The following is a 24,822-nucleotide window of genomic DNA, read 5'->3' on the forward strand; positions in this document are numbered from 1 at the left end:
CGAAATAAAGTCTATGAACGGAACTGAACTATATATCAGTTTCTGCATCAGAAATTAGCTCAGCTGCGGAAAGTGAACGAGAAAATGAACCTACAAATTTGCAGTAATTGGGGTTTACCAAACTTTCACTGGCCGAAGAGGTGGATTGCCTCTGTACAGGCCGAAGCGACACCCTGCGCTCCCGTGCACCACCTGGAGGCCAAACCAAAGGCGCAATTTCAGGCGGGCCCAACGCCGCAAAAGTATTAAACAACGGAGGCAACAAAACAAGGGGAGCTACGAGGGGGAGATGGAATTGCAACCAGAGTCATCAAAAGGCACAAGCAGCAGCTCCAACTCAATAATCAACTTAACCTCAATAATTCTTTCCAAAAATGATGAAGAAGTTCTAAAATTGGGGTTATCATATTGTCCACTCTGCAATTTCAATTATGCTGACACACGCATGGACACCTTCAGGTTTATTCGAAAGTTGAAACTCAGTAAGTTTCACAGTATGATACCCAACAAAAAGAAATCTACAGGAGTAAGCAAAAGTCCCACCTTACTAACAGTGGGAGACAAAGAGGCATTTGAGGAGATGTGGGCACTTCAAAAAGAAACGGACGGGGATACTAGTCTTGTGTCCAATTCAGCAGCAGAGGCAATCATCAAGTGCTCAACCGCATTTAAGCCTAAATCCACCTTTCAACCAACAATGGTTCATGACAACATCGACGCTTACCATGATTTGGTGGTTTGGAGCTTAAGAAACTATATATATCTCCACCAATAGCAAACTACATGCCATTACCAACCAAAATCGTTGCTATGCCCAACTAGTTAAAAAATTAAATGCAAACAATACGGTTATTGTAAGGCAAGCCGACAAGGAGGGCAACGTGGTCCTGTGGCCTCGGAGTCTGTATGTGGTGGAAGCTGGAACTCAATTGGGGATACTTTGAGCTATAAGAAAAGTAACTTACCTATGGTTAAAGCTGCATGGGTTGATGAGTTGAAAAAACTCCAGGCTTGGAAGAGTGGAGGAGTGATCACTGAAGATGAATTTTGCTCATGAAGAAAGAACATCAGGTAATCCCCACTTTCTACCTGATACCCAAGGTACATAAAAACTATGATGATCCCCCAGGACGTCCTATTATTTCAGCGATAAATAGCTCCCTGGAAAATGTATCAAAATACATTGATTTCTTTTTACAAGACTGGGTCAAGGGACTGAAATCCAATATTCAGGATTCGTAAGATTGAAGGTGTTCATTGGTGTCCAGATATGTTTTTAATGACTCTTGATGTGTCCTCCCTATATACCTCCATTGGTCATCTTGATGGTGTAAAGGCGGTGGAATACTTTTTGAAGAAACGCCCGATGCATTGTGTGGTTCACAATAGAATGCTGCTTTCCATGATAAAGAAGTGTTTGGAACAGAATTACTTTGTTTTCAATAATCAGATTTACCAGCAAACCAGGGGGGTCGCGATGAAGGCCTGTTTCTCCCCAGTTACGGATGTTTACACATGGGACTGTGGAAGGAACAGGTCCTGTCGGGAGAACTCAAGGACATCATGGCGTCAAATATTGTTGTGTATCTCTGCTACATTGACGATTTGTGTTTTGTTTGGCGGGGAACCGAGCAAACAGCTAATGAATTTGTAAATAAATTGAACACCAATGCTCTGAACCTTAGATTTACATCTCATATTCATGCAACCTCTATTTGCTTTCTGGATATGCAAATCTATGTGCATAACAACACTTTAGCGACCAAGCTTTACAGAAAGCAAACAGCTGGCAACACCATTCTTCACGCCACTAGTCACTATCCCCGTCATTTGATCCGCAGTATCCCCTATGGGGAAATGCTGCGTATCAAACGATTATGTAGCGTTGAGTTGGAGGGTGTAGTTGCACAAGAAGCTAGTAGGCAAAGATTCCTGGAAAGGGGCTACTCAAAGAATATTGTGGAATCTGCAATAAGGAGGACACAACAAATGTCCTGTGAAGAGGCCTTAATTCCTAAACCACGGGCTGTAGCTATGACCTCACAGGATGAATGAATACAATCACGCATGATTGTCACACAAAGCAGGCAACACTCTGACATTAGGAAGATCTTATATCGAAATTGGAACCTCATCAAAGAGGATCCAGTGATAGGTCAGAGGGTTCCAAACAATCCTATGCTAACTTTTAGAAGATGTACCTCAATGGCTAGATCTTTGGTCAAAAACACCCTGGAACCACAGCTGTCGAACATGGGGGGCTTTGAGTAAAGGCTTTGAAAAGTGTAGTCAGTGTAAGGCTTGCCGGTATGGTTGAAACAAAAGCAACTATATTAGTCCGTTTGTACAACGTCCGCGAGAGATTACCAAACGGTTAACATGTAAAACAGATTTTGCGGTTTATGTGCTGGAGTGTTCGTGTGGGCTGAGGTACGTGGGTAGTACCAAATTGCCAGCACATAAGGGCTATTATTGGTAAAGATCAGGCCTATCCGGTAGCCAGGCATTTTGAGACATCACATGAGTCAAATCCATCAGAGCTCCAGTATTATGTAATAGATACGGTGTGGCCTCTAAAAAGAGGAGGAGATAGAGAAGCAAGGCTTCGGCTTCTCGAAACCTGATACATTCTGGAGCTGGACAGTAAACAACCGAATGGTTTGAATGCCACAGAAGACTTACACACTTGTTTACAATAATTTAGCCTTTACGTAGAAAAAATACATATATGATCTTACTCTGCAATTTTGGGATCAGGTTAGTGTTGTGTTTTTAATAAATATGTAGCATTTAGAATTGTCTATACTACATACCAATGTTTTTGCTAAATCATTTTATTAATGACAAAATTTTGCGCCTCTGATTATGAAGTTTTTAAATGGCGGGGGGTCAAACCGGGATGATTCCGGATATTCAAATTTATTTTTGCACTTTCTTCTTGTTATTTACACTTAATATGACTTTTAGGTACCAGTATATCAGTCAGGTGATTTGTGGTCAGAGTAGGACTATTAAATGGATTAATGCCCACTGGGGCAATATTAACTATCGATACAAAAAGCCATTAGATTGAATGGAGAGATTGACAATTATTTTCTCTGCTGCAAGGAATTGAATTATGTATTTACAAGGAATATATCATTGCAGTTGTAAATAATACTTGAGAAATAATTAGTTGGAAAATTGTTGTGAATTTTTTCCAAAGAAAATAACAATAACTATTTTCACAATACTATGAATTTTTTATGATTTTACCATATTTATTCATTTTATATTTATTCAATTGTGGTATTTGTATCGAATTTGCACAGTTATTAGGTGTTGGTTTGATTTTATAAAATTTATGTAGCTTCAATTTATGGATGAATTTGAACATATCTATTCTCGTTTGGGTATATTCCATGTGATGGTTGGGGCAAAAATTGAGTTCTAGTTTCAAAACTGATTCTTCAGTGGTCGTCAGTATTTTCTGTGAAAGATTTATGATCATCAGATGGTCATTATCCTCTACCACTTGACCCCTCTTTTGCTTCTTTTCGCTCTGGTAGTCTGATTTGGTTTGGTTCTTCCTCTTCCAGCTGCCCCTTCTGGTTTTGCTCCATCTTCTGGGGGCTTGTTCTTTCCTCCCCTCAGCCAGGTTTGTCGGATGATATTGAACTCCTGCTGAAAAGGGGTCTTCTGCAGTGTCCTAGAGGGGCCTGCCAGCTCCTCACCAGATTCTTCTCCTTCTGTTACATCAGACTCAGAGGTTTCCACTCTTGATTGAGCTTCATCCGTTTGTGTTTTGTTCTTATTCACCAATTCTTTAAGGGTTTGCTCATATCTTTTTGCAAAAGCCAGGGCCCTTGCCAAAGCATAATCCCGCTCATCACACATACTTACAATATGGCGTGCGCTATTGATCAAGACGTCTGTAGTCCCTCCTTTGTTTTCATTATGTCATGCGTATGAATTAAAATGGCGACGCGCAGCACTTTACATTTTGACACCGAAGAAGGAGGTTTGTCCAAAACGCGTCTGTCTGTGCAATAAATACCGCTTAAGAAAAGAACATCCCGAGAGTGCTGCCTTCTTTCCTGTGGATTGGGGAGAACTTTGAGCATATATATATATATATATATATATTCTACTGGCGGTTGCCAGTAGATAGTTTTAGTTAGGACCTATTTTCCATAGGAAATCCACAACATTCTATTTGGAATAACTTTGGCGCCGGTTGACGAATCTTCACAAAATTTGAAAAACTTATGGTCAGCTCCGGTCCGCTCCTATCCTTGAAGTTTCACAGTGATTCTTCAAGCGGGGGCCGAGAAAAAAGAGGGGTCCCAAAACGCGTTTTCTCTATTCAATTTCCCATAAGACCTTTAGCCTCAGCTACAGCTTGAACTACTCAACGGAATTATACCAAATTTGGCAAAGAGGTAGTCCTTAGTTCAGACTCGTGCCTTTTGCTTAAATGGTGTAAATCCTTTCAGTAGTTCCTGAGAAAATGACATTTAAAAGTACATATATATCTATGGCCTCGGAGGCTGTATTCTAATTGGCAGTCAACACTCCAAATCAGGAAGTGTTGGCAGCCATCTTGCGCCTCAGTAGAACTGAGGCATAAGAAACCCCCCCAAAAAACTTGCAAAACTCAAAAAGGGGGCAGGGTAGAAACACCCTGACCCCCTAGGCCTGCTCAGGGTGTCCCACAAGGAACCCCAAGACCCAAAAAATAAAAAATAAAAAAAATTAAACGTGGGCTCCCGCTCTTAATTGGTATTTAGTCCCCATGGGGGAAAAATCCCGGGGGCAATGCATTATATGTAAAGGAGGCTCAGAGGGGCCCCCCAGCCTTGGGGACCTCCACCCCCGGGGCTTTATTAAATTGTGTATGGGGGGCTCTCAGGCCCCCCCAGCCCTGGGGACCGCCACCCCCCGGGGCTACAAAAATTGGGTGTGGGGGGGCTCTGAGACCCCACCCAGGGGCTTCTAACAATTGTGGGATGGGGTCCCCAGGGCCCCAAAAAAAGTAAAAAGAAGGGGCCACACAGCCCCCCTTTAAAAAAAAAAAAAGACATGATTCTCTCACACACACACTCTGCAAACGCGCCCTGTGGCGCATTTTAAATTGGGGAATTAATTCCCCTTCAATACTGGGGGTCCCTGGGGGCCAACTAGCCCACCAGGTTCCTCCAGTAAGCGCCGCAGGGCTGTGTTGCAGAGAGGTGCTACAGGCCACACCCCTTTTTACACCTCTCTGCAACGCAGCCTTGTGGCGCTTACCGGAGGTACCGGGTGGGCTAGTTGGACCCCAGGGACCCTCAGGATTCAAAGGGACTTAATACCCCAACGTACAAAGAGCCACGGGGCGCGTTTGCACAGTGGTGAAGGTAGGGGGCGGGCCTGAGGTGATATGTGTGCAAACACACCCTGTGGCGCGTTTTAAGTTGGGGGGGTTAACTCCAGTAAGCGCCATGGAGCTGCGTGGCAGAGTGTTGTAAAAAGGGGCGTGGCCTCTGAACACCTCTCTACAATGCACGTTTTAAGTTGGGGAAAAAAATTCTAAATCAAACCTGAGGGACCATGGGGGCCAAGTAGCCCACCAGGTGCTTGATGGAAGCGTCACTGCGCTGCGTTGCAGAGAGGTGATGCCGGCCGTTCCCCTTTTTACATCTCTCTGCTACGCAGCTCTGTGGCGCTTACTGGATGTACTACGAATTCCGATTTACTCACCGTTTATCAGGAGAGACCTCAGTGCTGCATCTTTGAGCCCAGTACTAATCATGAAAAATTATTCTAACCATACTTACCAGTAACTTGAATTTCCTTCCATAGGCTAACATTGACTGGTTTCACTTGGAAATTCTTCTAAATGTGGAGTTTTGGAACTTTAAAATATTCACCTAAAATCATCCGAACAACGAATTCCGATTTACTCACCTGTTATCAGGAGAGACCCCAGTGCTGCATCTTTTAGCCCAGCACTGACCCTGAAAAGTAATTATACCCATACTTACCAGTAACTTGTATTTCCTTCCATAGGAATCCATTGTCTGGTTTTCACTAGAAAAGTTTCTAAGTGTCTAATTTCACAAACTACAAATATTTCTAAACAATTGCCTATATGACTTAAATGCATTCTTTCAACTGTTTACTGGAGATGCACCAGTGCTGGATCCAGGATCCACCACGGAGTAAGAAAAAGTGACAATAGCACTACTTAAATGCTAAGTGAATTTCCTAGGTTAACATAGGTGATTCTATGTGAAAAAGTTTCTAAGTGTCAACTTTTAAAATAGAATAATACTCCTTAAAAATCACTACTGTAACCAAAACGCTTTTACTCAACTGTTTACAGGAGATGTCACAGGACTGAATCTAGGATCCAGTCCTGGGGTTAGAAAAGTAATCCATAAAGTAGCTAATTGCATTTAAATAGAAATCCCCATTGAGCACAATGTTGCATTGTGTTTGAAATTTTGTTTCCCATTGCAACAACTGTAACTATTGTACTTAAAAGTCTATTGCCTATTTGCAAAGTATTTATACTAAAGTAATTCATTCTGAGAAAGTATATTTTGTAATGTAATGTATAATGTAATTATAATGTAATTTAAAAAATAAAATATCAAAAAAATAGTTTAAAAAAATGTAGTAAATCAGTATAAAAAAATAAATATAAGAATTAATAAATTTAAAAATTGTCATTTACAAAACCTTTGAAATTCACTGAAAAACCATAGGTTTCAGACATGTTATAGTTCGGAATTATCATTTAAAAAACCTTTGAAATTGAATTTTTGCTGCTATATATATTTATATATATATTAATTGTGATGCTGCTATATTTTGTTGATTGTAATGTGGGTATATTTATAAGAAGTTTTTAATTATTTATATACTCTGTGATTTTACACTAATAGATCCTGTGCCATTACTAATGTCTTTGTACATAGTATTTTGTCTAGTTTCATGTGACATGCTCAACCAGGAAATCACTATTTAAAACACTGCATTTCTATCAGAAAATCATGTGAACAAGGCTGCAGTGACGCAGGCGAAACGCGTCATGCTGGAGACAAGCGGAGAAATAAAGCTGTAATTGATGGACTTTATCGCGCCTGAGTGGTCTCTGTACCTGAACATATTGCGGTGGCAAAGCTGTAATTCAGGACGTGTTGGAGGATTTCAATTTTGGCGGAAAGCGGCTGTTTTCACCTCTACAGACTCTCCTCTCACAACGGGCTGACGTGCTATGCGGCTGAACTCGCAGCAGCGAATCAGAATCTAACCCGAAAGGAGTAGAATAAGCAGTCAGCCCCCGCGCCATTGAAGGATCGGAGTGAGCACGCTTACCGGCCAATTCAGGGTTGCCCTGGGAGAACCCAGTTGGAGTCGGAGGACCCCGCGGGAACACCAGGAAGTCTTTGGGGTAAGCCGGCTTGTGCACATAGAACTGACAAATATTGCAGGTGAGAGGATTTGTGCGCGGCAATAGAAGGACTACCGAGGCGTTACTGCGTAGGAGTCTTGAAAGCTACACATTTGTATTTCACCCTGAATAATGTCGACACCAGCGGAGATTACTCGAAATCGGGAAGCATTAGCGGACACAATGTTTTTAAACATCCCGACTGTAACAGACAACGTAGAAGTCCCTACCACAAAAAACAACACTACTATTGACTTGAAGAAACTGGGAAAAACTCCTACGAACTGAAGTCACTAAATGGTGGGAGAAACGCTCACTTGAGAAATACACGGAAGTGGGACGTCTGCCAAGTGGGTTGAAGGTTCTCATTGCACCATTATTTAAGAACCTCAACCCCCTTATGTTAAAGGAAAGGGCAAAAAATAATCTGGAGGCCTCCATGAATATGATCTGCATTTTAATAAATATGCAGAAATCGATCGGAATGAAATTTTAAAAGACATTGAACAACTGAACAGTGAGCTGGAGAAATATGATAACAAAGAGTTCATAAAGAAACACAGGGAAGAAATAGATGCACGGTTACTCAAGCATGAGAAGACCATAAGAACACGCAAGAAATATAAATTTGCACGTGACAAGGGTGATTATGAGACTGTTAAAATATATCAAATTCGCTCGTAAATATAATACGGTTAAAAGACAAGCATTGGCACCTAAGAACAGTGCACAGCCCCCTATGGACAGGCCCCTCACAGAAAACTCAGAAACCGAATTGAGTTCTGCTGCAAGCAGAATAGACTCAGATGAGGGTACTGTGGGAACATCCAGTAAAATTGTGGTACCAAAAAATTATTCCCCATCAGAAGAGTTGAGTTTTTTTAATAGAAGACCGGCGCAAAACCCTTCGACCACGGATTCAACAACAACAAAAGAAAAGCGAAGCAGAAACAACAAAAGATGCAAAGAAAGGAGGGAATGTAAGAGAGCAAGGATTTACAAAGAGAGGCAGGGGAAAGAAGTGGTAATTGAATCTGCTCCAACTGTAAAAGGATGTAGTAAAGGGATCAATCCCACTAATACAGCGGAATACCCTATAAATATCTCAATGTATAACACAGTGGTTAACCTCTCGGATGTAACTCTATCTAAAGCCGAATTACAATTGCTAACTCTTGGTTTGTCATTTTGTACTAAAAACTCGTTCAACTAAGTGCAAACTTGCATTGATGTTTTTAAATTTCTTCGAAAATTTAAATTGAAGAAACATTTCAAATTAACTGATGCACAGGACTAGGCCACTAAAACAACTAGGTTGTTGCAACCCACAAGTAAATTCCAGGTAGCAGACACAAATGCATTAAGGGTGGCTCAGGCCTTGGTCACTAATGATGAGAATGAGGGCATCTCCACATAGGAGGATTTGCAAAATATGGGTATTAGCACCAATCACCCATGTGTCAGCCATTTCAAACCATCATCCACGTTTATTCCACTCATGCCGAAGGATACAATAGACGCCTTCAATGACATTGTAATTGAGGATTTAAAGGAGCTACAACGTGTCACCTCCAGAAAAGTGAAAAGACACAAATACATGGAAAAGCAATATGCAACCCTTATGAAGAAACTTCGGAACAACTCTTACCTTATAATAAATAAAGCGGATAAGGGAGGAAATATTGTTATATGGCCACGCACAATGTATATGGAGGAGGCAAATCGGCATTTGAGTGATGAGAAATGCTATTGAAAGGGAACCTTCAATGACAACAAATGCCTCAAACAAAATATGCACAATGAACTGAATCAATGGAAGAGGGATGGTTTACTGAGTAAGCAGGAACATGGCTTCCTTAAGAATGATTTTCCAGTGACCCCACCCTCTATTTCATTCCGAAGATTCATAAACGAGTTACACCTACCCCTGGACGACCAATCATCTCTGCTCAGAGGAGCATCTTTGAGGCAGACTCCAGATATGTTGACCATTTCCTGCATGATTTTGTTGAGAACTTACCTTCTTTTATAAAAGACACAAGACATTTCCTATCCAAACTTAACAACGTAGAATGGAAAACAGATTATGTTCCTATTGCTTTAGACATAAGTACCCTCTAAACTAGTATTCAGCATGCAGATGGTCTCAATGCTGTAAAGTATTTTTTAGATCAACATAGCATTGTATATAGACAACACAATGTCATGCTTTTGAGGATGATACATTTATGCCTCACGAATAACTTTTTTCTGTTTAACAGAGAAATTTATCAACAGCAGAGGGGTGTCACGATGGGGGCATGCTTCTCCCCCACCTATGCATGTAGGGTGGTGGGAGGAGCATGTCCTCAGGGGGACACACAAATCTATGTTTGAATCCAATGTGGTTCAGTTCTGGAGATTTATTGATGACATCTGCATAATATGGAGGGGTACAGAGGAGTCTGCCAGAGATTTTGCTAATATTATCAATGAAAATGATTTGAATTTGCATTTCACGGCAGACATAAGCAAAACGAACATACAGTTCCTTGATGTTGAGGTATATGTGAAGAATGATACGATCCAAACCAAACTGCACAGAAAACAAACTGCTGGGACCGCGATTTTCCACGCTAGGAGTGCGCACCCGGGACACCAGATCAGAAGTATAACCTAGGCGGAGTTCCTCAGAATGAGAAGAATATGTAGCTCTGATTTACACTTGGAAGTTTGTCAAACAGAGGCACATAAGAGATTTCTTGCACGAGGGTATTGCCCAAAGGAGCTAGAAAGTGCCAAGATCAAGGCCAACATTCGCAGTAGAGAGGATTGTTTGGCTGGGTCGAGTAGTAAAGCCAAGTTGAGAGACAATCTAGATCCCACCAGTGATCAAAAATAGATTTGCCTTATCACCACGTTTAACACGGAGGAAAGGAAAGTGAGGGGGATTCTAAAAAAACATTGAATGACATTACTCTAGCTCAATTATTACCTGAGGAACCTTCTGTCACCTTTCGAAGGGCTCCCTCTATGAGGGATGCCCTAGTGAAATCAAGTCCGGAAGTGGTCAATTCTAAAAACTGGTTATCAAGTAAAACAGGGTTCCGCAGATGCATATCATGCAGAGCGTGTAAATTTGGTGTAAACACCAGTGAATATTGCACAGCTTTTGATACCAACCCCATTAAGATCAAAGAGACATACACTTGCCACACAGAATATGCGGTGTATGTTTTACAATGCACCTGTGGATTGAAAAACATAGGCAGCACCAAGTTGCAAGCCTATAACCGAATTCTTCAGCACTTAAGGGCAATTGTAAACTCGGATTAGAGCTACTCGGTAGCCAGGCATTTCAAGTTGGTGCATGACAAAAACTTGAATGACCTTAGGTACTTCATTATTGACTCAGTGCCCAAGAGCATAAGGGGTGGCAACAGGGAGAAACAACTTAGGCAGCTAGAATCCAAATACATTATTTTACTAGACACAAGGATCTCAAATGGGATGAATAAGGGGGAAGATTTACACCATGTTCTTTAAAAATCTTCAAAACTTTTTAGAAGGTAGTACCCCATGGTTTTTAGCTGTTATGTGGGTTACATTTCATCTGATAATTAATGGAATAAAGCTGCTAGCCACCCTGTTGCCTCAAGTATACTATAATGTAACTCTGACACCAAGAAGTACGGATAGAAACATAAAATTGGACATTTTTGGAGGGTTACAGTATTCAGATTGAGGTATTGGAATAGAGAATTTTATTTGGATAACGAGAATGAAAGTATTGTATGACAATTATTATTATGGCAATAATCAAAGTTTAGATTTAGACAACTCAAGGGACGACCAATTTTTATTACACTTGCACTTTGATGTATTTATACGATTATTTAATTTTTGTACATTTGATGAAATATGTTTGGAGGTCATGCTATAATGCAATGAATTTTAGCAATTTGTCCGTTCATGCATATTCGGTAGACATCAACTTTTTATAATTATATTTAACCTGGAATTTTGATATGCTATTTAAAATATAATTTTATCTGAGGTATTTGCACTTTGCACTATTTTGCACTTTGTCAATCTATTTGCACTAGCACTTTATCTTTTTTGAGCATTGCACTTTAAACAGGTCATAATAAGATAGGATTGAAAGTCATGGATACAAAATAGAGAGTTAGGCCACTTGGCCGAAATCACATTACAAGGGTATATCATATCTTGAATATTGTGGAGTAATAAAAAGTTTCAGATATGGGCTCATGCTGCTGCTACATTTTGCTGCTACCATTTTTGCTGCTATATATATTTATATATATATTAATTGTGATGCTGCTATATTTTGTTGATTGTAATGTGGGTATATTTATAAGAAGTTTTTAATTATTTATATACTCCGTGATTTTACACTAATAGATCCTGTTCCATTACTGATGTCTTTGTACATAGTATTTTGTCTAGTTTTGTGTGTCATGTGACATGCTCAACCAGGAAATCACTATTTAAAACACTGCATTTGTATCGGAAAATCATGTGAACAAGGCTGCAGTGACGCTGCCGAAACGCGGCAGACAAGCGGAGAAATAAAGCTGTAATTGATGGACTTTATTGCGCTTGAGTGGTCTGTACCTGAACTTATTGCGGTGGCAAAGCTGTAATTCAGGACGTGTTGTGGGATATATATATATATATATATATATATATATATATATATATATATATATATATATATATGTATATATATATATATGTATGCTTTCGTTGGGCCAAATTAATGACAATCCTTATAACCTCAGGTTTACTTCGAAGATCAGTACTAAAAAAGCAGAATTTTTGGATGTCATGATCTATATTGATAATCACAGCAGAGTGCAGACTACCCTTCATCGTAAGAGCACGGCGGGCAACACTACCCTCCATGCCTCTAGTTTACATCCCAGGCACACAATTCAAAGTATTCCATATGGAGAAATCTTGAGGTTAAAAAGAATATGTAGTGTTGCCTCTGACTTTGATACCTGTGTTGATGATTTGCGTAGCCGCATGAAAGCCCGAGGTTACACTGAAAAAATGTTTAATCTAGCTCTCGTTAAATCTCAGAGTAGAACCCGGGCGAGTTTGTTAATGCAAGCCTCTGATAATATTGAATTGCCTGACGAAACATTGGATATTGCCAAACAAGAATGTCCCAGGTTTATCACGAATTATAGCAGCCAACACAACAAAATAAGACAAATGTTCAACCATCATTGGCCCACTGTATTAACTGACAATGTTTTGGGTAACATGCTTCCTGACAAACCTTTGGTTACCTGTCCTCGGGCACTGAATATGGGAGCTGTGTTAGATCAAAGCAGCCCAGAGCTCAAACTGAAACCTAATTGGCTAATCAAGGAGGGATTCCGAAAATGCTCTACGTGTAGAGCTTGTAATTTTGGAATAAATAAGACACACTACAAAACTCCCTTCAGCGACACTGAGTTTCCTATTAAAGGCCAATTTACTTGTAAAACAGAATATGCTGTATATGTACTGACATGTACCTGTGGCCTCAATTATGTAGGCAGTACTATACAACCGGTACATGCCAGAATTTTGCAGCATATTCGGGCCATTTTACACTCAGATCCTGCTTATCCTGTCGCCCGCCATTTTTTGAGCTCGCACAACAAAGACATTAATTGTCTATCATATTATGTTGTGGCTTCAGTACCCAAATCAAGAAGAGGGGGTAATCGGGAACTAAAACTCCGACAATTGGAGTCACGTATGATTCTCGAATATGATAGTAAGTGGCCAAACGGGCTTAACATCACAGAGGATCTTCGTCATTTCTTATGATAAGGTTTATGATGTAAACATGGAGTCCTTGTAAACAAAGTATCAGCTCTGGATGTAATTTCCCCTAGGTAGTCAGGTTCCCTGTTACCTAGTGGACCAAATGAATATATAGGTGACTGTATATATAGACACATATATACATATCTTTTTCTAATGCGACCTAGGATAGGACTTATCTGATTAGCTAGACAGTTGGCCAGTCAAGTTCCTTGTTGGCCTCCTTTTCATCAAAACAGATAGCTCCTTGCCTCCTCCTATTTTGTAAATATACACTGACTACTATTTAATATTTTGTATACACTTTTTACTACCAAATTTTATCTGATTAGCACTTTTTTACACTGGGTGTTTTTAGTCATAATGAATTTTACATATTGTAGTTTTAATACCAGTATCAAATGTTTTTACAGTTTTTAATATGAGATATAGTAAAGGATAATGTCCTATCTCTAACTGTTAAACTGCATTTATGCATTGAATACACATGGTACTTTTGTGCAATATGTTGGTTCAGCACTTTATTCCCATCCTCCTTATTCCCTCACGCACTTTAAATTTACTCCACTTGACGCAGGCTCAGAACCGGTCTAATTTAGATATATTCACACTTAGACATTAGTCCGCCAGTCACTTTAAAGAATTTATATATATGAAATGTACGGTCTTTTTTAAGGGATTTATCCTGAAAATATGAAATTCCTATCAGCTATGTTTGTGGGATCATATAACATTATTATTGCATTTTGTTATATTTTATGGTATGTTGCCTTAAAGAATGTCTTTTAATACATACTTTGCTTGCAATAATGTATAAAGTCCGTATGCAACAACAGATTCGATATATAAAAAAAGTATGTCTTTCATGTCTATGAGACTGTGACATCACGTGTCTGAGCGGGCTAATCATGTCACACTGCATTATAAAATTAAAAAATTCTAACTGGTTCACTTGCATGTGAACAAGGGCTTTCGAAGCCCGAAACGCGTAGTGCCCTCTTGCTACCGACTATAACGCAATAAAAGAACCTGTGTAGCGCATCCGCTGGTCCGTCTCCTCTGTTCCTGCGCCGACTTGACCTCTGGTCTGATTCGGAAGTGGTGTGTGGAGTTTTCGTGCATGTATGTATGTATGTATGTATATATATATATATATATATATATATATATATATATATATATATATATATATATATATATATATATATATATATATATATATATATATATATATATATATATATATATATATAACAACACCAAAGTTCCGGTTCACAACCAGTCACGTTCGCGGGTGGGTCGGCGTAGGGCTACCGGTCACCCAATACATCCACAAAGTACCTTTATCCGTTTGAATAAAACGTCGCCGACACTCAGAGAGTTGCTGTGCACGAAAGATTTAATAAGGCAGTTTTCCTGCCTTATTAAATCTTTCGTGCACAGCAACTCTCTGAGTGTCGGCGACGTTTTATTCAAATGGATAAAGGTACTTTGTGGATATATAGATATATATATATATATATATATATATATACACCCACATGTAGAACACCTCTAGGAAAATTGGTTTACCTTAGTGAAAAAGGTTTTGTAGTACTGCCTGTCCAACAGCTGCGTCAGCTCTGTGCGATGACTCAAGGCAGTAATGTTGTGAGAAAGTGTGGGCTGTCTTCCACATTGCTGTTCTGCAAATTTTGTCAGGTGGTACTCCGGCAAATAGAGCAACAGAAGCAGAGACTGCTCTAGTGGAGTGCGAATGTACTGTTTGTGATAAAAGCTTGCCAGCCATGTTGTGGCAAAATTGCATTGCATTCGCTACCCATCTAGCTATGATAGCTTTGGTGACTGCAGTTCCCTGGCAGTTTTGACCGTAAGCCACAAACAACTGATTTATTTTGCAGATCTCTTTTGTCCATTGCAGGAGAAATTGAGACATCTTTTTATGTCAAGAGTGTGTAAAGTTCTTTCAGCCGGCGTGGACGGGTTAGGGAAAAAAATTCTGAGGACAACTGGTTCATTCAAATGGACTTGAGAGGGCACTTTTCGAATGAACTTAGGGTTTGTTCTTAAAAGGACTTTATCATTAGAAAAACACAAGAAAGGATGAGAAATAGTGAACGCTTGTATTTCACTAATCCTTCTTGCAGAGGTGAGAGCCACGAGAAGAGTGACCTTCCAGGTTAAGAATTTCAGTTGCGCTTTATGTATAGGCTCAAAAGGTTGCCTCATTAACTGGGACAATACTACATTTAGTTGCCATTCTGGAGGTGGAGCCTTGATGTGATGGGTGGAAAAGTCCTAAGCAGGCCTTTCATGAACTGTTTCACGATTCTTGATGACCATAACGAGGAGCAGTTGGGCAATCGCCTGTATATCAATATAGCAGCAAGGTGAACTCTAACCGAAGAATGGGTGAGACCAGATTTCGCTAAAGAGAGCAAAAAAGGTAAGATTTCTTCAGCAGCAGAGCAAAAAGGATCTAAGGCTTTGCGTCTGCACCATATACAGAAACGCTTCCACTTAAGATTGTTTGTTCTATTAGTGCTTTCAGCTTTTTACTTAGCTATAATTTCTTTACAATCCTGGTCAATGTTTAGGTCTTTAATTTCAAAGAATTCAGGAACCAAGAATGTAATTGCAGTGTGGCTGATTTCAGGTGACACAATTGGCTGTTGTTCCTGGATAACAGTGTTGGGGTAGGAAGGAGGCGAATGGGCATCGCTTCTGACAACAGGAGAAGTTCTGAGTACCAGTGTTGCCTGGGCCATCTGGGGGCTATGAGCAGAATGCGACAACGTTCCCACTTGATCTTCGTGAGGCCCCTGGGAATCAGGGGTATGGGGGGAAAAGCGCTCGCATAGATCCCCGACCAGCGCATCAAAAGTGCATTCCCCAAAGATCCTGGGAGAGGGAATCTGCTTCCAAAGAATCAGCATTTGGGGTTCATTTGGGTCACAAAGAGATCCAGTTCTGGCTTCCCCCATGTCACAAATATCCTGTCCAGTTGCGATTGTTCGAGCTCCCACACATGACAACTGTCGTTTGCTCTGCTCAGGGCATCTGCTAGGGTATTTCTTAAACCTGGAACATGTTCAGTTTGTGGAGCATTAGCCAGTCCCAAAGTTGTTCGGCATCTTGTGACAGAGATAGGAACTTGGTTTCTCCCAATTAGTTGATATTGAACATGCTTGTGGTGCGTTCCGTGCCGAGGGAGGAAAGCTTGGAGTGAGAGAGATATTGCTTTTAACTCCAACCTTTTTATATGCATTTTGTGTTGAGCTGAGGACCACTTCCCTTGAACTTGTAGGTCCTGTAAGTGTCCTCCCCAACCTTCCATAGTAGAGTCTGTTGTAACAACGCAGTCTGGAATAACTGGGAGAAAAGAAAGCCCTTTGGATAGATTTGATTGCTGTGCCCACCAGAGGAAAGCTTCTTTCATTAGCAGAGTGATATCTACTACATCGTCAAAAGAGCCTTTGGTCTGTATCCACTGTCATTGCAGCTCCTCTTGAAGATGTCTCATGAGTAGTTGAGTCATTGGCACCAGGTCTATTGACAATTAAAGCATTTCCAGTAGAGACCTGAACAACCTAACAGAAACAAACTTTTTTTCTGGACAGTTTTAGTGCTAGTGTCTGCAATCAATGTGGTCTTCCTTTGGCTTGGAGTGAGTGAGGATTTTTGATAATTTAATGATAGGCCTGATCGCTGAAATAGAGAAATGCAATGTTTTGTTGCTGCTTCCACTAGACGAGCTGATGGTGCTCTCAGAATACCTGATGATCGCTGTTTCTTAATGCAGCTGCTATTAGAGCCATGAATTTCGTGAAAATGTGTGGAGTCGATTTGAGGCCAAAAGCAAGGACTTGAAATTGGTACCAGCAACTGTGAACCTTAGGAACTTTGTGTTTCAGGTGAATAGGGGTATGGAAGTAAGCGTTTTATGAAGTCATAAAGTCGCCACTGTTGAGGCGACACAAGATGTCTGCCAGAGTGACCATCCTGAATGTTTGAGTCTTCAAGAATTTGTTTAACTTCTTGAGGTCCAGGATAGGCCTCCACTCTCCTGATTTCATGCGAATAAGGAAAAAACAGGAGTAGAAACCTTTCTTCCTCTGTGAAAAAGAGACCTTTTCTATTGCTCTTTTTTGAAGCATGATCTTCGCTTCTCTTTTGAAAAGATGTAGATGAGGGGGGTGCGATCCCCTGGGGAGGTATAGGGTGGATTCTAAATAAACTCCAAAGTGTGGCCGTGAGATACAAGATCTAGGACCCACTTGTCTGAGGTGATTTTGCACCACGGGTGAAAATGCATGGAGAGTTTCGCACCTTTTAAGGGAAGAGGCGCACTCACTGGTACCTAACTGAACTCATTACTTGCTGCCGGAGTCGCGGCTTTGGGATGCTTTGTTTTGAGCCTTGATGAGAGAAACCAGCCATAGTTGGTTGGCGGTTATATTGCTGATATCCTTGTCGAAATTGCGGCTGGTACGACTGATAGGTCTGTGAACACTGGTAATTACCTTTGTAGCTTGAGAAACCCCGGCCCGAGCTCCCAGAAAGGGAACCTTGTTGTTCTGAAGGGTACCTAGAGCTCTAGCTGTGTCTGCATCTTTTTTGATCGCAGTCAAAGCCTCATCAATATGACTGCCAAAGAGGCTACATGCCATATCCAAAATTTTGGATTGCACTTCCAGGCTGACACTTGTCGCTTTAAGCCACCCTTGACACAGTAAGACGGCAGCACTTGCTAACTGCTTAAAACTGATAGTGGCAATGTCCATAGCAATGTCAATCAGTTCCGTCGAAGCTCTTTCTCCTTCAGTGATGAGTTTAGTAAACTCTTCCTTATTTTCTTACAGGAGGAATGATTTCATCTCCCCTACATCCCGCCATAGCTGACAATCGCATCTGCTCTGGATTGCTAGAGCTTTTGCCGCTCTTACAGAAATTGCTGCCATCGATGAAAATTTATTTCCGACGGTGTCAAGACGCCCACCATCTTTATCAGGTTGGGGGGGCAATAGGAGCGGAGAGATTCTTAGAGCGCCTCTGAGACGCCTGAGAGATTACTGAATCCGCCTTGGGGAGACCCATTAGACAAGCAGGAGAGTCCTCAGGGGCTCTATATTTATTTTCCAGTCTCGGCAGCACAGGGATCACAGAGGCTGGTGTTTTCATCACTTTCACCCCTTCCTGCCAAATGTGATGGGTGATAGGTATGGACCTCACACTCTTTCTGGATTGTTCCTTAAAGTCATATAGAAAACAGTCTTCCTGAAGTACGACAGTTGGTAGGTGGAACCTAATAGCAGCCCTGTCCATAATATTATGGAAATCTCCTATGTCCTCAGGAGTTGAATCAGAAGGGGTTGGTACTACGTAGTCATCCCATTTGTCTGCGGGTTTCGCAGCGTCATGAATCTCCCCCTCTTCCTACTCTTCGTCAGAGGTAGCAGGGTCCTCTTCCATTGGTAGAGGGTTAATAGGACTTGGTATTACAGGAGGCGGCAGTGGTGCTGGAGTTGCTGGTTGTGGTGGAGGTACTATAATTCCCTGTTCTTGAGTAGAAAACCTCTTTCTGTAGCCCCGCAGCATACTTTGGAGGTCCAACAGTAATGCTGGTGGGAACTGAGCAGGTTGCTGCACAGGCTGCTCAAAGCATCTATATTGTCGAAGGCGAGGAGGGGCTTCATACGGTTTGTAATAGTGTTCCTCCTCAGCATAGTCATCGTCCTCTTGACATTTAACATTAAGCTGCGAGGGGCTATAAGTCGCTCCAAAGTGATCCTCGTCGTCGTCCGTATCTTCTACATCCAACAGATTGCTGGAAGGGCAAAGGTGAAGTCTTTGGGGTTTTAAACTCCATGCGCGCCCTCTGCAATACCTGCGTTGAAAAACTGGCATACATCACTGCTGGTGAAATTCTCATTGTCAACAGATCCGCAGTCGACAGTGGTATTGCTGCCATCAACGATGCCATCGTCGACGATGGTGTAGTCGTCCTCGACGATGGTGTCGTCATCTGTGCCTTCGACGATGGTGTTGTGGGCGACGCCGGTGCCGTCGACGAGTGTCATCGATGGCGATGCAGATGATGATGCTGTCATCGGCGGTGCCTTTCTCAACTACGAATGTTTGCTCGACGACTGTGCAGTCGACATCGAGGCTCTCGGTTTGGAAGCTTTTGACAACGGAGGTGTCGACGACGATAAAGGCAATGTCGATGAAATAGAACCTTTGAGACTTGGCGTTGAAGAGGTTATCGCCGTCGATGTTCTGGAAGATGACAAATTCGTAGTTGTGGAAGTAGCAGGTAAGGCTATTGAACTTATTGAGGAGGTTTTAGAAGTACCTGCAGACTGAGAGGATGAAATCCCGGAGGAGACTTTCTATTTGTTCTCCTGTTTAAGGGATTCTTTTGCCATTTGAGAGATTTTAGGTTGTTTCCTTTTCTCTTCAGGCTGTCCCTCAGGCGACATCTGTCTCTTATGAGACAGAGAGGAAGTATCACTTTCCGCATCTAAAGAGGTGTCATTCTTCTTCTTTAGCCATAATAAAAGCAGTCCCTCTCTATCCATCAAGGTTTTAGTAGGGTAGGGAAAGTCTGGCCTATCTTACAGTGCCTTGCTTCATGCTTTGGATATAGGCAATAAACACAGTCTTTGTGGGCATCATCAATGTGAACATTCTTCTTCCCAAAGGACTGGCAAGGGCTGAATATTCCTTTAGAATCCGACATTATCTTGATAAAGTATAGGATATACACTTATCTGAATTCACTGTAGAACTGTGCCAGGCTCAGCGAGACTCCCTTACACAACGAAGTGCGGTGAAAATCTGAGGAACTCAGCCTCTCTTGGGAAGAATCTACAGGGTGCTGGTTGGTCATACTTTTCAGTTTGGTCTTTTTTACAAAAAGAGACTAATAGGCTACACAATGCATGTTTGCATCTAAGGCGCCTATGTTGTTTTACTCTTTACTGCTATGTTATTTGTACCGTGGGACTCCCACTACGACAACAGAGAAGGATTCGGGCATGTGAATCTATGAAAGATACCCCAAAACTGGATAAATTGTTAGCATTCCAAAATTTAGCAGAAAAGCCCTGTCACTAGCCTTAACCAGAGCTTGTTTTAAAATTTCTAAAAAATAAAGGTGGTAAAATATTGTCTCACTGAAAGGCATAAACCCCGGCTCGAGTTTCACTATACTGGCAATTTAGCAGCACTGTGTGCGGCTTAGGCTCAGAATCATCTAAATGTGTGGTATCAAGACATAACCTACGGCACACTTTACAAAGCCTGCTGTGGCCCTAGATTACAAACACGCAGAACGTTGGCAGCTGAACGAATCCCAACCTGAACGCTGGTATGACTATCTCAGCAGATGGCATTCCTGGCAAAAATATATTTTTTCCCCAGAATAAACTCCTCCATCATGGAAATAAAAAGAGCAATATGTACAGTACAATGCCTGGTTTGCCAGGAAGAATGCTTCAGAACAGGAGGGTGCAGCTAAACAGATGATGGAGGCAATGGGACTGTAAGCATACATCAAGCGTCACCATATTGGAACACTATTAGTTGCGAGGGACAAGGCGACATAAAGCCATGGCACACACTGGGTGTCAGGTCTATCAAAAGTAGAAATATTGTTAACTTGGAATGCAAAACCTGGGTGTGGGGCTCTGGGCTGAAAGTGTGGCTTGGAGAATGAGGAGTTCCAAGCCTTGTGGAAGAAAGTTAAATTACGGAACGGAGTGAAACAGAAAGAAGAGAAACAAATAAAAGATACCGCATCAGCCTCCTAAAGGAAATGTCAGGAGTTGAAAAACAAAACCAAGCAGCTGTGCAGGCAAAAGCTTAAACAAAAGTTCTACAAAGCAGATGAAAACAGTATCTGGGTCATGGGCTTCTGATAAGTAGAACACACGAAGAGCAACGTGAAATGGCATTCTAAAACCCATAGAAACAAAGGAAAAGTAAGTGGCAAGCACAACAACCAAAGGCAAACAAGGGAAGGATGCAAGCCCTTTTTAAGATTTATAGTAACAATAGATTTCCCACTGTGCAGGCAAAACCTAAAAATGGAGAGGAAGAGATTAAGAGACAAAGAAAGGAAAGATTGTTAGCATGAGAGAAATAAGGCAAAGGAGAAAGAAAACAAAATAAAAAGAAAGAAGCAGAGAAAGACAGAAAGTACAAAAACAAAAGAAAAGAGAGAAAGAATGAGGAAAAAATGAACAGAGAAAGGAGAAAAGAAACAACGGAGATGAAGGAAGAAAGAAAACTAAAGAAAATGAAAGGCGAGTAAAAGAAAAAACATATAATGAAAGGAGAGGAAGAAAGAAAGAAGGACAAAGCAGAGCCCAGAAGAGAAAAGAAAGAACCAAGAGGAAAAAAGAATGAGAAAAGGATGGAAAGGAAAAAAGAGATGGGAAGAAAGAGGAGACAAACAATGAAAACAGGAAAGAAACAGAAAGATGGAGAGACTTGGATTAAGGACAGTACTCGGAGAAGAAAGGAAAAAGAATGGAAAAAGTACAATAGGTAAGTACAACAATAGGAAGAGAAAGAATAACAGGATGAAATAGGAAGACAGTGAATACAAGACTGAGAAAGGAGGAAAGAGCAGAGAAAGAAAGAGAAGACAAAAAAATTAAGAAGAGTAGAGCAATCAAGCAGGGTGGCATAAATGGAGAAAAAAGAAATAAAGAGAATGAAACACGAGAAGAAAGAAAAAATAAACAAAGAAGGAGAAATAGAAAAGGAAAAAGTAGCAGCAGAAATTAGAAAAATTTAAAAGTAGAGAAAAGGTATGAAAGAGTAAAACAATTACAAGAAAAAAGAGAACATGAAAAAGAAAAATAATGCAAAGGAAGAAAGGAAAGAAAGAAGTAGGGAAAGAAAGCAGTGTAAAAAAGATAAGAAGAAAGGGAGAAAGAAGAAGGAGAAAAAAAGGGAAAAGCTAAAAGAGGTGATACAAGAAATCAAGAAAGGAGAAATCAAGAAAGGAGAGAAAGACATAAAAGCATTGAAAATAGAAACAGAAGGACAGTCAAGCAAGAAAGAAAGGAGAAAAACAAGTAAATCGTTTTTCATCCTGCACTGTCAGCTTTTGGGTTCTCATAGAAAATGCACAGTGATTTTAATAGCTGCCTTATCAGGAGGCCAGCAGTAAAAAGTGCCTGGATACCCACATAGATGGTTATGTACTCTAGAAATAGACATAACATAACATTTGATATTATCACTTAATTTGCATTTTATAATTCATTTTGTTTACTATCTTGCGCCTTGGAATATCACAGTAGAAATACATTTGATATTTTATTGCAATGTTACCCTCCTATTATAGATCAAAGAACAAATCCAAATGGATTCAGAGATATTTATTAAGCCAATATGTTTAAGCATTTACTTTAACTATGCTGTTACGTAGAACACTTAACAACAAAGTTGGACTACTTTCAGGCTGCAAGACTGACAAATCTTTTAGTAAACATACACAAATGTCCCACCATGACATATCTTGCATGCATCACTATTGAAAAAATGTTAAATACACATTTTAGTAGTATTTTTGTTTTTCAATTGCCAGGCCTACAAATATGGTATGTGTTTATCACTTAGCAACAATCTGTATCCTAGGGCCTAATTACACGCGGCCCATTAAATTGTGATCCCTGAAGTTAGAGGTTATGGGATGTTTATTTCACCTGGCAATTACAAGGCACGGTAAAGATGAAACCCTTAAAATAAATCTCAGCAGATCAAACCTGCCAGAACATAACAAGGGGAAAAGGTTGGGTATTTACTGAGGCATGAGGAATTTGGTGAGGTAATCCTAAAAATCGGCATGTTATCCGCCCAAAAACAAAGTGTGACAATTATATCATCTGATAAATTCCTCAGTGTTGGATGTCTGTAGAATGCAATCATTAGTGCATCCAAGAAGACTACTAGCAATAAGTCCCTTTGCCCTAAAAACATCCCTGTTATCTTTGAATAGGAGCGTACTCAGAGCATTTTAAAGATTATAAACAGGATTCACATGGTGCAGCAACATTGTGGCAGCAAATTCACCCCTTTGTACTCATTCTCCATTATTTACTGTCCAACGAACTTGATTTTCAATGCTCAAATTACCATTATGTTGTAATGGTAAATTTGACTGCCTCAAATGTGTTGGTAAATCCACATTTGCTGTTCATGTTTTAACACCTCACACACGGAGCGGATGTAGATATGTTTCTTGCACATGTTCATAACTCAGATTATCCCTGAGTGTCTAAGAGAGTAGATTTTCTCATACAAATCGCCATTTCACCCCCACATCTGTATGTATAACCAAGGTCATTTCAGAAACAGAATAATAGGGTAGAGCCCGGTTTCAGGAGGGAACCTAAAAAGTGAAAATAATGTACCCACTAATCACTAAATTTCTTATGGTTTCAGTAGAAAGTGCCCTTTTCCATTAGCCATTATGAGGCCTTCAAGAATTGCCATTATTATACAACATCATGACAACAAACCCTACGCATGACTGTGAAGATGCAAATTGTCAATGTTATTACTTAATTTTTAATCTTCCATTCACATGGACCACTTCAGCTTTGGACACCTGCTCAACCAAGTACAGTAAAAATGTCTTTTGTCAACAAATTAAAAAATCTAAACATCAAGTTCATAGTGGTCCATCAGATGCGAGTATTTTATTAATGTGATCAACTATGCATTTTTCCAATTAGTTCATGGGAATAATCACTTACCGATTCGTGTTATTTTGTTATATGATAATTCAAGATTCTTAAGATTAGGACACCCGTCAAGTCCGTGAATTGATGTCAATCGATTGTTACTAAGAAGAATAGTGCAAAGACTTTCCAAAGCATCACAGTTTAGGATCTGTATGCTGTTTTCCTTTAAGAAAGAAAAAATATCACATGTTGTGCCTTCACTTCCAAAATCACTCCACATTTTGACTGTTAAAATAGACACTAATAATGTATAAAATATTATCCCCAAAAACTCAATAAATACAGGGGTGTCAGAACATTCCATATCAGTGATGGGGTGCAAATACCCAGTTTTTGAGAGGTATACTTGCATTTACTTTTTAGGTCATGGCTACAAATATCTGTATACAAGAACCCTAACAAAGGTATAACACTTAGAATAATGAAAAATACAAAATAACGTACCTAGAAGATTTTTAAATTAAGCAAAATAGGAAAAGAAAGGAAACAAACTTAGAGCTATATGTAGGTAATTCCCAAATACAGATTCCTTATTACCAATTTTAAACGAATCGGTATTAAGGAATCGGTATTTACGATGTAGGTACATTTTCTGTAAAAATTACCGATTCGGTATAATTCGGTAATAATTACCGATCTCATAGAAATCTGTAAAAATATTACCGAAACCCCATTACTGAATCGGTATTACCGATTCTGTAATACCGATTCGGTAAATACCGAATCGGTAATTTAAAAAATCTGTATTCGTCAAATCAGCCAATCCTGAGCAAGCACATGACTCCCAACCAGGAAGTGGCCACATCCATGCAGGTG

General features: G+C 40.3%; 1 protein-coding gene across 2 annotated transcripts in view; it reads right to left on the reverse strand.

The window, feature by feature from the left end:
* LRRIQ1 (leucine rich repeats and IQ motif containing 1) overlaps positions 1–24,822 on the reverse strand; it is a 1,278,742-nt gene that overhangs the window by 944,932 nt on the left and 308,988 nt on the right. For both annotated transcript variants that reach the window (XR_015295276.1, XM_086917996.1), the window contains exon 9: positions 24,019–24,169. Coding sequence is in view for 1 of the 2 variants with exons in the window: in XM_086917996.1 (XP_086774122.1) it covers positions 24,019–24,169 (151 nt within the window). In the remaining variant the exon portion in view is untranslated. The remainder of the gene's footprint in view (positions 1–24,018; positions 24,170–24,822) is intronic.

Source organism: Lissotriton vulgaris, chromosome 1_1, assembly GCF_964263255.1.
Source record: "Lissotriton vulgaris chromosome 1_1, aLisVul1.2, whole genome shotgun sequence".
In the NCBI taxonomy this organism is placed as follows: domain Eukaryota; kingdom Metazoa; phylum Chordata; class Amphibia; order Caudata; family Salamandridae; genus Lissotriton; species Lissotriton vulgaris.